Below are 16,678 nucleotides of genomic sequence, written 5' to 3'. Positions count from 1 at the left end.
CGCCAGCTCGGTACGCGGCCACGAACCCCGTCACAGGCGAGACGGACCCGGGGCTGATCTCGTCTTATTAAATTATGGAAATCGGTAAAGAAGGACATTCCAACAGTCTATCCTCACACCCCAGATAAGAACCCCAGGTTCCGGGAAACTTTCGGCCATCCCTAGGGAAACCGGAAGTGGGTTCACCCTCGTCAGCGCGCGCCTCGGTGGCATCGCCCGCCTCGTCGGGGGCCTTTGTTGGGGCTGCCCGCACCGTTGCCTGCAGAAATATCCAACAGGTCTGCCGCGAGTAGATCCCGAAACTTGGCCTTGTGTTTTTTGGTCAGCCTGCCGGCGGGCACTATACAAACTAATTAGGAGACAAGTCCAAGCAGTGAGGCGTCCGCTGCTGCGGCCATCCTCCTCTCCCAGGCCTGGGCCGTAGCCAGCCCTCCCGCCTCCGCTGCTCCGCCCTGCACCCGGGGGCCTGCGCGCGCTCAGGCAGGGACGCTGCCGACTTCCTTCCTCTCCGGGCAAGATGGCGGGGGGCGAGGCTGGTGTGACTTTAGGGCAGCCGCACCTTTCTCGGCAAGATCTCGCTACTTTGGTAAGGCATGGCTCTGGAAGTATGCGGAATGCGCTCAGGAGTAGGGATGACCGGACCTCCCGCGAGGCTGTGAAACGAGGCGGTGCCGGGCGGTCAGGATCATGAGTTAGGAGAGAGACCTGGAGCCCGGCGCCCTAAGCCGCGCTCGCGCTTCCCCACGCGCTTCTGTCAGTTAGGGAGCTGGGCATGGAGCTGTGCGGTCGTGGGGCCCCGAACCTCCCGAATGATTCGGCTAGAAACTTACAATGTTAAGTGTCATTAAGGCTCTTCACTTTGGAAGTTTTGGGAAGGGAGTATCTACACATTCCTTAGTGCTAATGCTCTCAAGGTTGGGGGACCCCGAGCCTCCACATCTCCCATAATCAGTGTGTAAGGATGAAGGACTTTTAGTGCTTTCCAGAATGCAAGATTGTACAGGAAAAGCGCTTTAAAAGTAGAAGAGGGCTATTCTGATTTATCTTATGTACAATGATTTAATATAGAAATATTTGATTGCAGGATGTTTCCAAGTTGACGCCACTTTCACATGAAGTTATCAGCAGACAAGCCACAATTAATATAGGTAAGATAAGAATAACTTGGAGATTTTATTAATTTCCAGCAAATAATTTTAATCTTTCCCTTTGTGTAAGTACCTGAATTACATGAAGATGCAGATATTCAAGAAATAGATGTTGAGCTCTTGGGAGCAATGCATCTGCTAGATTTTTGGTGGCAGGCCCCTCTTGCCTATGTCTAGCTTATAGACTAGGTGAGAAGAAAAGGTAAAGACTTAAAGAAAACTTTTAATAGCATAAGGGATGTGTAGTCATCTAGTAAAGCAGAGGGGAAATGTGATTGTACTTGCCACACAGGGTTGTTGCAAGAGCAGAGTTTGTGAAAGTTTTGTTTGATATGTGCATAAGCTATAATTAGGGTGTTTTTTTTTTTCCCCTTAATTGGCACCTGGAACTTTGGAGAAGTTATGTTGACTGAGTGTAAACTTGGAGTATTTGAGAGTCTGTACAAAAACAGTATAAACCTCCTTAAAAGTAAGGCTCTACCTTGAGACTCTTAAAAAAAGTTGTAAGATACGTGCTAGCCTTAATAGCATTACTATAATCATGCCTGAGTTTTTCTCTTATTTCCATGGATTCCTTTTTTGTGTGTCAGGGCTCTTCATACTTACTTCGCTCTGAAAATGCTGAAAAGTTTCTTGACATACAAAGTTTCATGCACTTTTTTACAAGTGTTTATTTTAAATGAAGGCACTGTTTTCTGTAATCAAAGATGGATGGCTTTTATTATGCTCAGTATGGTTTAAAACAAGGTTGTCAGTCACACGGAAAGTTCTCTTCAGTCCTGTATCATAATAAGTTTTTGTAATCAGGGATACATAGGAGGAAAAATCAAAGTCACTGTTGGTTTTACAGTGATGTTCATAGTGAGTTATGGCTTTGGGTTTTCTCCCCTAAAATTGAAAAAATATGCGGTGTAACCGAATGCACTTGAATTAATTTTTTGTACTTTGTAGGTACAATTGGTCACGTAGCTCATGGGAAATCTACAGTTGTAAAAGCTATTTCTGGAGTCCACACTGTCCGTTTCAAAAATGAACTGGAAAGAAATATTACAATCAAACTTGGCTATGCTAATGCTAAGGTGAGCTGTGTACAGTGAAATGAAAAACTCACTTTAATTGTTGAATGTGCAGATAACAAATCCAAGTCTTTTCTTATTGAAACTTTTAGATTTATAAACTTGACGACCCAAGTTGTCCTCGGCCAGAATGTTATAGATCCTGTGGAAGTAGCACACCCGATGAGTTTCCTACAGACATTCCAGGGACCAAAGGGAACTTCAAATTAGTCAGGTGACCTTTTTTGTGCTAAAAACACTTAACATTTCATATTTTGTTGTCGTGTGGTTTGTACTTTTTGAGATATTTAATTGAGATGTTACACAGTGAACCTAATTGTTGAATGGCTTTATTTTTCCTGGTCCATAATGACAGTAATTTGAAAAGTCAAGTATTTAAAACTACATTAAGACACATACGTGTAAGTGCTCCAAAGGAAAAGTATCACATAAGCAAAATGAAATAGAGGGAAACACAGCTCATTGGATTTAAGGGATTCTTTTTGCCAGGCTTCCTAAATTTCTCTTGAGCAGTGTTGGTTTTGTCTTAGATAAGGGAACAAAGCCATTCTTAATCACCTCTCTTAAATACAAGGACTTGTAACCCATTTATTTTCCGAATATGATTATATATTCTTTTTTTTTTTTTTTAATTTATTTATTTTTTTTTTATTAGTTGGAGGGAATATGATTATATATTCTTTATTGGAGGATACTGATATCCACCTGGTGATGTTTATGGTGTTTGGGGATGTCCACAGGGAAGTTGTAGAGCAAGGCAGAGCTGGGGTTAGGGAGAGGTGAATGAGGCTCAGAGTTTGAGGCGAGGGAGAATGCTTTAAGAAAAAAAATCAGGCCTGGTAATCAAGATGAAGATAAGGGCTTCCCAGGTGGCTCAGCGGTAAAGAATCCACCTGCAATGCGGGAGATGCAGGTTCTGTCCCTGGGTGGGAAGAATCTTGGAGAAGGAAATGGCAACCCTGTCCAGTAATCTTGCTTGGGAAATCCCATGAACAGAGCAGCCTAGTGGGCTACAGTCCATGACCTCACAAGAGAGAACATGAGTTAGCAACTAAACAACAATCAAAGTAAACAGTGTTATTTATTTACTTTTAAATTGAAACTTTTGGGGGGCATGCCACATGCCTTGTGATCAGGGGTCGAGCCTGGGCCCCCTGCAGTGAAAGCTTGGAGTCCTAACTACTGGACAGGCAGGGAATTCCTAAAGTAAAATAAAGAGAGGCTCAAATTACTGTTTTTTTCTTTTCATTATCGCTGGATTTTTTGTTTGTTTTGCTTTTGGCATGGCATTGTTGCTGATCCTGTTTTCAGTAAATTTTTGATATTTTGTTCATCTTGGATTTTCTTGTATGAATTTTGGTTTTTTTAAGTACTTAAATATTAATTGTTTTGATTACTGGCTTTTTGGGTCTACCCTTAAATTTTGCATGTGTGTCAAGTGCCTCACTTGCCTCACCCTACTTGTGGCCCTTACTAGCAAACTTGTCCTGGAGAGGGCCCAATAATAAGTATTTTCAGCTTTGCAGGTCACAGATTCTTTTTTGAATTAACTTATTTCTGCTCTTGTGTTAGGAAAGCAGTCGTGATGTCCATGAGTGGTTATGACAGTGGGGTAGTTTGCTGCCCCTATTTTAGATTATGAGTGTGAGCATACAACTATTAAAAATAATGGTTCCAAATGAGTAGCATAGTTTTGTTAAGACAGTGCTCCCATCTCTACTTCTCATTGGCATTTCCAGCTTTTCAAGATGCTGGAGAAGTTTTTGGCAAATTTTTTCAGATAGCACTGCCCATTCTGTTAACAGTTTTAGCTTTCAAATCAATGACATTCCCAGTATTTACTTTATACCATATTTTCTTTGACTGGATTTGGGAGTTTGTGTTTCTTCAGTTATTTCTATACATGACTAATTTCATTTGCTTTGTAATGATCTGCAGTGATTTTACTCTTAGCCAATGGGTAATTTTTGTTCTTTACATATTTTATTTTTTTCTCTCCAGTTTTATTGAGATATAATTGGCATACAGCACTGTATAAGCTTTAAGGTATACAGCATAATAATTTGACATACATACATTTTGAAATGATTTTCACAGTAAGTTTAGTGACCATCCATTATCTCATATAGATATAAGCTTAAATAAATAGAAAAAAATATCTTGTGATGAAGACTCAGGATTTATTCTGTTAACAACTTTCATGTATGACATACAGTGGTGTTAACTATATCTATTGTATTGTATGTTATACCCCTAGTAATTCTTTATCTTAAAAAAGTTGGTGACTGCTTTCATCTGATTCCTTTTTCCCCCAACCCCACTGTTGGTAACAATAGATCTGTTAATTACAAATCTGATCTCTGTTTCTATGAAATTTTTGTTTGTTTCTGAAGTATAATTGAGCCAGTAGGTGGTCTTATTTCTAAAGTCTAGAAACACCAAGTCCTGTAACTGCTTGACTTTACAAGAATAAGAATTATTTGCATATTCTTACGCCATATTGACATTCTGTACTTAACGGGGTTTAATTTTAGGGAATCTGTAACGCGAATGTTGACGTATTGATTGATCTTAGGACTGATGGTTCTTTTTTAATTTGTTAGGCATGTTTCCTTTGTTGACTGTCCTGGCCACGATATTCTGATGGCTACTATGCTGAACGGTGCCGCAGTGATGGATGCCGCTCTTCTGTTGATAGGTAAATACATCAGAATTGGTTTCAACAAATCACTGTGGAGCAAATCCAAGATGGAATACTTAAAGGAAAACTAAGGCCTTTAAGGACCACATCCTGTGTCTAAAGGTGACAGGAATGGGAACTAACATGTCACCCAGTATGACATCCTTGTCTTCCAGTGATCTAAAGTCTGTAGTGCATTTTGTCCCCTTAGATTCCATGAAATGATTTATTACTTTAGTTTTAGATTTTTTTGTATGTGTGCATCTTTGAAGTGTTTACTGCAACATTGGTGTATAATGGTTTTATTAGATGCAAATTTCATTTATAATAAGTGCTGAAGTCTAGTAGATGAACTGTGATTTTCAAGTCTGGAGTTGTGCCACCTTATGTGAGCTGGCAAGAGATTTTGTTGCTGTGAGAGATAATTTTTAAAAGTAGGCTGAGTGGGTAGAGTATAAGACACACCTAAACATCACTATTTAGGAAGGATGGTCGTTGGAGTATCCAGCAAAACATACCTACTTCTTGATAACACCAATGGTTATTTTTTCTTTCCTCTATTTGTTGGGGAGTGGCCTCTGATAGTAGTTGAATTCATGGACCGTGTTAAGTGTCTTCCCTTAATCACTCCCCACGTCTCAGGAGCTTGACCAGGTCAGAGCATCTCTAAAACTGGATAGAGCCAGGGGGCTCTACCTTATGCTTGAGCAAAAGCCAAGGGCAGACCCTGAAATGCCAAACTTGTAGATTTTTAAGTTTCTGGCTTACGACCAGGAAAGAGAATCTAATAATCAGGAGACTCCAGTGAATGCAGGCACAAGGGGTGGAGCAGGGGCAAAAGTTGAATGCTTGGCAATAATCCAGGACTTTTGTTTTGAATAGGGTTAGGGCATTCAAGCATTTCCTTTTTTTAGATGTCAGGTAGGTGTTTTGTTTTGGTTTTTTTAATAGTATAATATACATAGCATAAAAGTTAGCACTATAGCTATTTAAAGTATACAATTTGGTGATATTAAGTACATTTACAGTGTTTTACAAGCATCAGTGCTATTGAGTTCCAGAACATTTTTGTCTCCCTAGAAGGAAACCCTGTGCCCATTAAGAAGTCACTCTAATCCCCCTTTCCTTCACTCCCTGGCAACCACTAATCTGCCTCTTATGGATTTTCCTATTCTGACAGATAGTTCTAGCTAATTCTCATGCATCTTTTTTATTCTTTATCATCTAGCTGGTAACGAGTCTTGTCCTCAGCCTCAGACATCTGAACACTTGGCTGCTATAGAAATCATGAAACTGAAGCATATTTTGATTCTACAAAATAAAATTGATTTGGTAAAAGAAAGCCAGGCTAAAGAACAGTATGAACAGATCCTTGCATTTGTTCAAGGTAAGAAGCTATAATACCTAATAAAAATCTTCCTCAGTAATGGTAAAATAAGCAAAAGCTTTAAAAAAAAAAAACTTTGATAAAAAAAAAAAACTTTGGTCTTGGGAATTCCCTGGCAGTCCACTGGTTAGGACTCTGCTTTTACTCCGAGGGCACTGATTCAATCCCTCAGTTGGGAAACAGATCTCACAAGCTTTGTGGCATGGGCACAAAAATAAATATTTTTTAAGATCCATAAAAAAATTTCAGTCTTAGACTATCCTTACTGATCAGTTACTTTTAGAATTGGAACTGATAGTGATTTATCTTTAGTGTTCCTTTCCTTTAATAACATGGTGTTTTTCATTTCAGGGAAGACATCTTATTGTTGACATTAGATTCTCTCTTATCCTTGTTTTTCTTGTGAGAAAGGTTGACTTCTTCTGCATCCAGTTCTCTCATAACAAAAATGAATGTCTCATTTTGATTAAAGCCTCATTGTGTTTGGTACATTTCTTTCATGAACCTGTTAGACATTTAATTAATAAGGAGCAGATATTATGTATGCCATTAGTCTTTGATTAGCAAGAGACTATAATTTTGTTTTGACTTTTATTGGGAGATCAGTTGCATGTTATTAGAAAGGAGATCCAACCAGTCCATCCTAAAGGAGATCAGTCCTGGGTGTTCATTGGTAGGACTGATGTTGAAGATGAAACTCCAATACTTTGGCCACCTGATGCGAAGAGCTGACTCATTTGCAAAGACCCTGATGCTGGGCAAGATTGAGGGCAGGAGGAGAAGGGGACGACAGAGGATGAGATGGTTGGATGGCATCACCGACTCAATGGACATGGGTTTGGGTGGACTTCAGCACTTGGTGATGGACAGGGAGGCCTGGCGTGCTGCGGTTCATGGGGTCGCAAAGAGTCGGACACAACTGAGCGACTGCACTGAACTGAAGAAACCTTTCAACTAGTAAAATGGTCTTTCCCAGGAGTGTTAAGTATTTTAATCCTTTAAACAGTTTTTATCTATTAGTAAAATTTGAGTTTTTTCCCCTTGAATGCAGTAGTGTTAATTTTCAGGAGTAGAAACAAACGTAGAATACTGACAATTTTCTGAAAAGAATGACCATTTTTGCCTGTTGCTGTGGGTATATGTGGGTATATTTAGGCATCTATTTTAATAATCTTAACTGTTTCCTATAATATATAAAGAACAGGCTCTATAAAACTGAAAAATTTTGATCTTTTGAAAATTTTGTCTTATAGGTACAGTAGCAGAAGGCGCTCCTATTATCCCAATTTCTGCTCAGCTAAAATACAATATTGAAGTTGTCTGTGAGTACATAGTAAAGAAAATTCCAGTACCCCCAAGAGACTTTACTTCAGAACCCAGACTTATTGGTAAGTAATAGAATTTTTATCTGATCTTTACCACATTGCTGATTCCTCTTTAAGGGAATCACCAATGATTTCTGCAGAGGTGATAATAAATTACAGTCTCCATGAAAAACTTTTTTTTTAAGTCAGTTAATTCTGAGATTGTATTAGCAGAGTTAGATTGCATTACTGGATGAGAATCCTGAATACAGACACAACTTTTAGCCTTTTTGTGCTTGGTATGTGTTATGTTACATGATCAAGATGGAGCAATAAAGTATGCCTTATGGAATTATGTTTTAGTTAGAAACAGGATATTAGGACTTACAGACAAATGATTTCATTGTACCATTAATGAAGTTATTCATCTCTCTCATTTGTTTAAGTTTGTGGTATCAATATTGGTATAATTTGATCATTTAAACTCATGATTTGTACATAGATGGTGGAACCTTTTCACAACAGACATTTGAACCCTCTGAAGCTTCACCTAGGCGCCCCCCCCAGCCCTTTCTGTGTGTTGTGGGCAGGGTTCTCTTGGATTATTGTAATGAGTACCCCTTGTTAATGGTTCCTGTTCTCAGGACTGAAGTGCAGGTCACATAGTCCTAGGGTTGTTTTGAAGTTTTGAAACTAAATCTTTTTGTTGCAGAAGTCATATAAAGGTACATGACCAGAAAGGTCCACAATTCTTGCCTCACCCCTTAGCCCTGAAGTTACAGTTAACAGTTGGTGTGTACTGTTTGTGCACCTTTCTCTTTGTTCATATCATCATGTATAAACATAATATGTTTCTTGTTTCAGTTTTTGTATGTGAAAGTGGGATCTTACTATGCATAACTAGTCTTTTCTTTTTTTCTGAACAACAGATGAAGGTTTTCCTTCTACATCATTACATATACTCTTAACATTCTTTTTTTTTTTTTTTCCAGTTTTTAATTTTATATTGGGGTATAGCCAATTAAGAATGTTGTAATAGTTTCAGGTGGACAACAGAGGGACTCAGCCATACATACACATGTATCCATTCTCCCTCAAACTATTCTCCGCTCTAACAGTCTTTTTTTTAATAGCTGCATGATACTCCATACTATGGGTGTACCATAATATGCCTCCTATCAATGTACTTTTAAGTTACTTCTGCTTTTTCTAGCATAATTAAAATTGCAGTATACTTAGCTGGAATAATAATTTTAAACTTTGTGACAAAGTCTCCTTGTGTAAATTTTATGTGTCTACTATTTAAGAAAAGTTAACTTACAAAAAATAAATTTTTCTGAAGTTAAAGTGAATAGAATTGGCTTTAATTTGTTTTGTTTTCTTTAGTTATTAGATCCTTTGATGTCAACAAACCTGGCTGTGAAGTTGATGACCTTAAGGGGGGTGTAGCTGGTGGTAGTATTCTAAAAGGAGTGTTAAAGGTAAACTGGATTTTGATTGTTGTGTTTTTGCTTTATTTTTTCTCTTGTCCTAAGTAGGAGAATAGTATAGACACTCAAATTGAAAAATAATTTTTTTCTTCATGGTGTCTAGTACTTGATGTAGATTTCTTTGTTTACCAGTGTATCTTTTGAGTGTGTTTGACCTCAAACTTTATAGGCTTCTATGAATATGAAGCACATTTTAAATTGGCAATAGGCTTGTATGATAGGTTGTTCAAAACATTTGGATGGTTCTGAATTTGAAGATCTCTTCCATATCTTTTTTTTTTTTTAAATAGTGATCTTTGAAATAAGGATGACCTTTCAGTTTCGTGGTCTTCCTGTTAGGACTTTTCGTATGTAAGGAAAATGGTGTTGTCCCACAAATTCTAATTATTAATTTATATTTTTACAGGTGGGCCAGGAGATAGAAGTCAGACCTGGTATTGTTTCCAAAGACAGTGAAGGAAAACTCATGTGTAAACCTATCTTTTCCAAAATTGTATCACTTTTCGCAGAGCATAATGATCTTCAGTATGCTGCCCCAGGAGGTCTTATTGGTAAGGCTTTTCCTCTCATCCCTACAGGGTTTTTTTTTGCCACTTTATCTATTTATTTTTTTTGAAGGGTAATTACTTTACAGAATTTTGCTGTTTTTTGTCAAACATCAACAAGAATCAGCATTTGATGTTTAATGATCGAGCAGGGTAGGGGAATGTTTATGTGGTTAAGCTGTTGATTTTAGGTCATATGATGATTTCATATGCTTGTGAAAATTATTTTTAAACATAAGAATTTTGGTTTAATTTTTAAAGTAGCTCCTTTTTAGCAGTACCAAAGTAAATTTTATGGCCTAAAATGTAAAAATACCTAACCATAGTTTTTTTTAAACATGATTTTAGGGTAGTGTGGTTTTTTTGTTGTTTTTGTATGATTTTCAAATGGAGAGTTACCCACAAATGTCAATTAAATCATGATAGATCATAGTTAAACACTGAGGTGGGAATTAAAGATTATAACTTCCATTATCTTGCTGTTACTGAAATAATATATGGGTTTCCTGGTCTCATGCAGTAGTGTATTACCAGATACCCAGAAGAAGGCAAGATACAGTGAGAATTAGTCAGAGGTGTTAATAACTTTTGGATTAAAGAAAATGTTTGGTGTGAAGGAGTTCGTCTTTTTGTTCTCTGATGTTTGGCTCTTTAATTCACTTTTCTATTGTATTTTGTAATTAGGAGTTTGCTGTATAATTTTATCCTTTTTGTTTGTTTTGTAAATAAGGAAACTCTTGGGACTTTTAAGGTTTAACTTATGGAACTTTTCCAACATAAAAGTACAGAGAGTAGTGTAATGTGTGGTCATGTAGCCACCACGCAACTTCAAAGATTATCAATACTTTACAGTTGTTTCTTAGGGGGGATGTGCTACATGGCTTGCAGGATCTTAGTTCTCCAACCAGGGATCGAATTTAGGTCTACAGCAGTGAGAGTGCCAATTCCTAACCACTGAACCGCCAGGGAATTCCCAATACTTTACCGTTCTTGCCTCATCTTTATGTCTTCTCTCCTCCATGAAAGACATGCAGCTAAAATTTTTTGAAATCAATCCCAGGAATCACTTAAAATCTTTAAGCTATCTTTTTGATCATTCTTTCAGGGGAGAAATGCGGGTAAATATCCTGCAAACTGCTCATGAATTTTGTATTGTTTCAGCTTTCATTAAGGATATTCAGATTCATTTTTTAATTTAGGCTGTTATCTCTGTTTGTCCTTTGCTTACAATTTAAATCAAGAGAATCGTCCTCAAATACCCAACTAACTTGTGAGTTTACAGTTCTCTTCCTTCAGATAACTGTTGTCACATCTATGTAGCCAATAAACGAGTATGAAAGTATAAGTTGTGTATTAAAATGTGTAGGTAGGTATGTGCTGTACTAGTTTGAATAAGGTTTTTGGGTAAACGGAAATAAAATGTTGGACCACATATATCTTATTTTGGATCAGGAGTTGGAACAAAAATTGACCCCACTTTGTGCCGGGCTGACAGAATGGTGGGGCAAGTTCTTGGTGCAGTTGGAGCTTTACCTGAGATCTTCACAGAATTGGAAATTTCCTATTTCCTGCTTAGACGGCTTCTAGGTGTTCGCACTGAAGGAGACAAGAAAGCAGCGAAAGTAAGTGCTTCAAGTGCCAGTGACGTTAAGACCAGTTTTGAGGTTCATACTTTTAGTTAACATAGGATTAAGAAAAGAGAGAAGGTAAATAAATTTGACTTCCTGAAAATCGAGAACTTGCATATGGCAGTCTAAAGTAAAACAAAACAGGAAACAGTATGTCCTATACAACAGTGACAGGATAATTCCTGTTATCTGTATGTTTTTCTTGAAAGTCTTAACTGAAATCAGGTTGGCAGAGATGAAAAATTGCTGATGTCTTTTGTTGGTAAGGTGGTAGGAAAATAAGCAGTTATTTGGAAAGCATCTTCTTGATTTGGGGGTTTATTTTTCACCACTTGATTTCCTTAGGTACAAAAGCTGTCTAAGAATGAAGTGCTTATGGTGAATATAGGATCCCTGTCAACAGGAGGAAGAGTTAGTGCAGTCAAGGCTGATTTGGGCAAAATCGTCTTGACTAATCCTGTGTGCACAGAAGTAGGAGAAAAAATTGCACTTAGCCGAAGAGTTGAGAAACACTGGCGGTAAGTTTATTAGCCTTTGTCAGTATCTAATAAAAAAGACATAGTTTACTTAACACACTCACAAACACACTTTACCTTGAACGCAACAGTTACTGTACCATGGCTTTAATTCTCAACTGTTTATTCGGATGATTTTGAAATCTGTTTTTCTAGGCCCGATTTGTGATAGACACAAGCTATGCAAAAACCAGTGAATTTAGGTTTAATACCTCCCTTTTTCTGAGAAATAGGTTGCCCCTTTATCTCTTAATACTTTGGTATATATTTCTTAAAAACAAGATTATCTTATATAACCACTTCAAGAAGCTTAACATTGTTAAAATACTAAAGTCTACAGTCAGTTTTATCACTTGTTCTGATAATGTCGTCTGTCTTCTTCCTGTCTAGGGTTATGCACTGCATTTAGTTTTCATGGCTCTTTGATCTCTAATTTGGAATTTCCTCAGCCTTTCCTTGTCTTACTTGTCAGTGACAATTTTGAAGAATACAAGCTAGTTACTTTATAGATTGTTCCTCAATTTGGGTTTATTTGATGTTTCCTAAGATTAGGTTCAGGTTATGTATTCTTGGTTAGGATATTTTCAGGTAGGTGGTGATGTCTCCTCAGGGAGTCATAACTAGAGATGCATGTTATCTGATTGCTTCTTGTTGAGGTTAATTTTGATCATACAGGCAAGGCATTAGCCAGTTTCTCCACCCTATAGTTACTCTTTACACTTGTGAATTAGTATTCTTTGGGGGAGACCCTATGCAAATAGTCTGTTCCTTATCACACCCCACCCTCCCCCCAGGGGTAGGGATTTAGCTTACCATCCACTGATGATTTTTGTCTGAATTGAGCTTGATTATAGTGATTACAAAATGGTGATTACCCATTTCCCAAAACTCTAACTCTGTCACTCATCATTTGTCATTTGACATTCTTTCTTCCCCATTATTTACTTACCTAGTTATAATATGCATTCATGGAGTCCTATTTTATTCAGCAGGCCCTTACCGATTCATTACTGTACTTACTTATTTTGATGTCTAGAATTTGTCCAGGAGACAAACTGGCTCCTATGTCCTGTTGGTATTTCCCCATGTTTTTTAACCTATTATTTTATTAAGGGGTCCATCTCTATGACTATCATGAAACCCATGCTAAATTAACAGTGACATATTCTGGAGATAACTACACCCCACTATGGACTTTTGGGGAATAGCCACTGTATTCTCTCTACTTCAACTGAAACCTAGACTCAGGCAGCATCAAATCCTTGCCCTCCTATTTCTGGAGAATATATAAGAGGACTTTTCAGAGAAAATGAGTTTTATCTTCCCAGAAGACAAACCCTCTACTTTGCTTTCTGAAGCAGATCACAACCCCACGGACAGTTTGGGAGCTGCGGAAGCCTCAGTATGTCTCTGTTGGGTTTGTTTTTTAATAGTTCCTTACTTTCTGGCTCAAGTTGTTCTGAAGTCACCTTGTGTGTCTCCCCTGCTCCAGTTTAGAATTGGCCATTTCTCCAGGGAGCCCTGGTTCCTCTTAGTGGGAAATGGTGTTAGAAATGAAGATTTGGGTGCTAGGTGTGCTAGGACTGCAAGAAGATCCAACCAGTCCATCCTAAAGGAGATCAGTCCTGGGTGTTTGTTGGAAGGACTGATGTTGAAGCTGAAACTCCAATACTTTGGCCACCTCATGCAAAGAGTTGACTCATTGGAAAAGACCCAATTGGGAAGGATTGGGGGCAGGAGGAGAAGGGGACGACAGGATGAGATGGCTGGATGGCATCACTGACCCAATGGACATGGGTTTGGATAGACTCTGGGAGTTGGTGAGGGACAGGGAGGCCTGGTGTGCTGTGATTCATGGGGTCGCAAAGAGTCAGACACAATTGAGCGACTGAACTGAACTGAGGTGTGCTCACTTCTCCAAAGGTGCTGTTTCTTCAGGGCCCTTTGAGTGGATAGAGCTTGGAAACATACACATATTGTTGACTCCTCTTTTCTCTTTTCCTGGTTAGGTACTAAATCTACCCTTTCCTTTCTATTCTGTGTGACCTCTCTGTAGCCCATACCATCATCATTTCACACTTAAAAGTTATTGCAAAAGGTTGCTAATATGCCTCTTCTACTGTTATTTAAGCATTCAGTCAAAATTAATCTTCCTAGAACATTTTTTCATGCAGTACTCAGTAATTTCTAGTAACTTCCCACTACTTTATGATTCAGGACCTTTGTGGAAGTCTACTTGAATGCATTTTAAATTCCTCCTGCTTAATCTCATATAAACCTTCTACATTAGACTGTTTTGTGTCCTGATTGTCCACATAATTACTTAAATCACCTTTGGTTTAGTTTTGTTTATTCCTCACTATCTACCTCCCTTATTAAGGCTTCCCTGGCACAGGGCCTCAGGATGATCTAATCATGTACTGTTCAGAAGATCTGAATTATTTCTAATTGAGACAGAGTTAAACCTTTAAATAAATCATCCTGCTTTGTGGTGATTCATGCCTGCTTGATCTGACTCTCATGTGATTATACTATTTGCTGTTATAGACAGACTGATTTCCAGTGTATTTTTTATCTTTTTTTTTTTCCTTTTTCCCAGTGTATTTTTAAAGAAAGGAATGATCTTTGTGTATCTACTAATATTATAAGAGGATTCTGTCCAAATGAAATTTTAGATGTTGCTTAAAAATAAGCAAGTATGTTAAAATTGTTAAAAGAAATGTTCTTTAGATTTATTGTTTTTAACCCATGCTTAGGTAAGTTCTTGTCTGGAACATACAATTTAGATAACAATCTGTCCTGGACTAAAGCAGACACTGAAACAGATGGAGCAGAAATCCGTCTGCTATTGAGAGTAATCTGTTTATAGATTATCTACTCTAGGTCATCTCTTAATTTCCTTTACCAGTTAAAGTCATGAGAAAGCCATGTGACCTGTTGAAGTGCTGCGAACCGTTAAAAAAAATAATAAATTTTTTTTTCAAAAAGGAAAAAAGAATTTTAAAAAATCAGACTGAAGTGGTTTGTATGTTAGCATGGTTCCTTGGGTGGACTGGAATGTTCTTCCTTAGTGGTTCTGAAGGGGCAGGTGTATTTGCGAAGTTGAGCATGTTTATAGTAGCAACTTTTTGTTTGCTTTTCCTGTCAGTCCTTCTGGCCAGAGCCCATCTCTGGGTCTATGAAGATAGTGTGAGCTTTCTTTCTGGAGGAGCAGGTTTTAGAAACATTCAATTTGAGCAGATAGGCAAGTAAAACTAGTTGTATCATGTGATGATGTGGTAATGATAATGAAGCGGATATAAAATTCATGATTTCTTTTATTTTCATTTTGCAGTTTAATTGGTTGGGGTCAAATAAGAAGAGGAGTGACAATCAAGCCAACAGTAGATGATGACTGAAGAATTAAATAACAGATTTGGATGAAGTTGGAATTTCTCTTAACAACCTAGGGGTATATTTTCAGAACAATACTGGGAAAGTAATTTCACAGCTCATTACCTTAGTAGTAGCTGTAAGGTTATTCTCATTTTTTGGTGATGAAAATTTAACCTCTAGTACTGAAATAGAGCCTACAATAAATGTAGAAATTAGCATCATGTTGGATTGAATCTACATTTTACCAGAAATTAATCATTCCCAAATAATGTCTAATTTATACGTCAGTGCAGATTTGAAAGGAAACTGCTACAACCAGACTTTGCTGTAGTAGACATACCACTGAACCTGTTTGAAATAAAGTCTTTGTTCTTATTTTACATGATTCATCTTTAAGTAGCTCCAGGTTTGAAGGATTGTTGTAGCAGTAAAAACTTGACAAATTCTCAAAAGACCAACTTCCCTTTCCCCATATTTTATGTTGCTTTATTTTTTAAAATTTTGAGTGAAAATAGACTCAAATAAAATTATCCTTTCAGGCGTGAGGGCTTGTTTCCATGGACATGGCCTTTCTCTCCCCTTTCCCTTTCTGGACTAGAGCACAGGAAACTAGAGCCCGAAGTTTTCAGCTACTCCACCTGGTGCCCTGCGATTGTCTCTGCATTGCTTTACACCTGAAACCCTACAGCCTTCTCCCATTGGAAAGTATTGTAAACACCAGATGATTTTAGTTAAGTAGCAAAGATCTTTCCAGGCTTTATTTTATGTTTTATCTTCCAGCCTAATTGATAAGATTATGATGTCTATCCTAATATTAGTAATCTTTGGTAGTTGGAGGAGGTAGCAAAGGGTGAGCCCTTTGGGTTTTAACTTACTCTCCCTTTTCCTATACTTTTCTTGTGCTGTGCATTTTAATTTTGCTTATTTTATCTTTCATAAAATTCTGTTGAAGCAGTGGTTCTTAACGGGCTGATACTAGCATTGTTGGAGAAGTTTTTTTATTTTTTTTAAAAAGTGCTCCATGGAGATTCTGGTTTTAATTGGCTTTGGGTGGAGCCCAGGCGTTATTTTTTTTTTTAAGCTCCCCTGTGTTGAAAAACAAATTTAGAGAGTTGAGAAGTAGGTTTATCAAATAACACAGATTCTTACTATGTTTGGGTAGTCTGATAATACTCTTTAGTTTATTTTTCTTAAATTTGCATTTCATGTAGGACTTTATTCTGCAGTTGTAGCCTTGTGCTCTTTTGGGCATTGGACATGCTGACATGTAGAAGTTTAAAAGCTCTGACTCTGGTTGTTAACGTAAGTTTTGAGGAAGCATATTAATATTACATAGTTGCTTGACTTTGAAAGGTTGCATTATAGCATGAGAAACACAGTTTAATGAAGCAAAATTTTAATCCAGACATTGATTTTATGTCTAACATAAGCACCTTCTACCTGAAGTTCTGGAGTAACATAAGACCCAAGTTGACTTGTTTATTGTAATTAACCTCATGTCAGAACTATTTCAGACATGCACATGACTTT

The 16,678-nt window shown here is 37.6% G+C and overlaps 1 protein-coding gene across 1 annotated transcript; it reads left to right on the top strand.

The window, feature by feature from the left end:
* Positions 1-435: 435 nt before the first annotated feature.
* EIF2S3 (eukaryotic translation initiation factor 2 subunit gamma) lies at positions 436-15,689 on the top strand. Its single transcript, XM_043896241.1, has 12 exons — positions 436-586; positions 1,085-1,148; positions 2,100-2,227; positions 2,317-2,438; positions 4,828-4,922; positions 6,133-6,291; positions 7,545-7,679; positions 8,982-9,076; positions 9,492-9,636; positions 11,083-11,252; positions 11,604-11,776; positions 15,108-15,689. Exons 1-12 carry the CDS (start codon positions 518-520, stop codon positions 15,169-15,171), a joined length of 1,419 nt encoding a protein of 472 aa, XP_043752176.1. The 5' UTR covers positions 436-517; the 3' UTR covers positions 15,172-15,689.
* The last annotated feature ends 989 nt before the right edge of the window (positions 15,690-16,678 follow it).

The sequence above is a fragment of the Cervus elaphus genome, chromosome X, assembly GCF_910594005.1.
Source record: "Cervus elaphus chromosome X, mCerEla1.1, whole genome shotgun sequence".
Classification (NCBI taxonomy): domain Eukaryota; kingdom Metazoa; phylum Chordata; class Mammalia; order Artiodactyla; family Cervidae; genus Cervus; species Cervus elaphus.
The sequence above is the reverse complement of the archived record's forward strand: the minus strand, read 5'-3'. Positions and strand labels throughout refer to the sequence as shown.

Bases quoted from the DNA above. Each gene is read 5' to 3' on its own strand.
- EIF2S3 (XM_043896241.1), top strand. From the start codon at position 518: ATGGCGGGGGGCGAGGCTGGTGTGACTTTAGGGCAGCCGCACCTTTCT. The intron at 2,228-2,316 runs GTGAGCTGTGTA...TGAAACTTTTAG, and splicing joins TTGGCTATGCTAATGCTAAG to ATTTATAAACTTGACGACCC. The intron at 11,253-11,603 runs GTAAGTGCTTCA...TGATTTCCTTAG, and splicing joins GAGACAAGAAAGCAGCGAAA to GTACAAAAGCTGTCTAAGAA.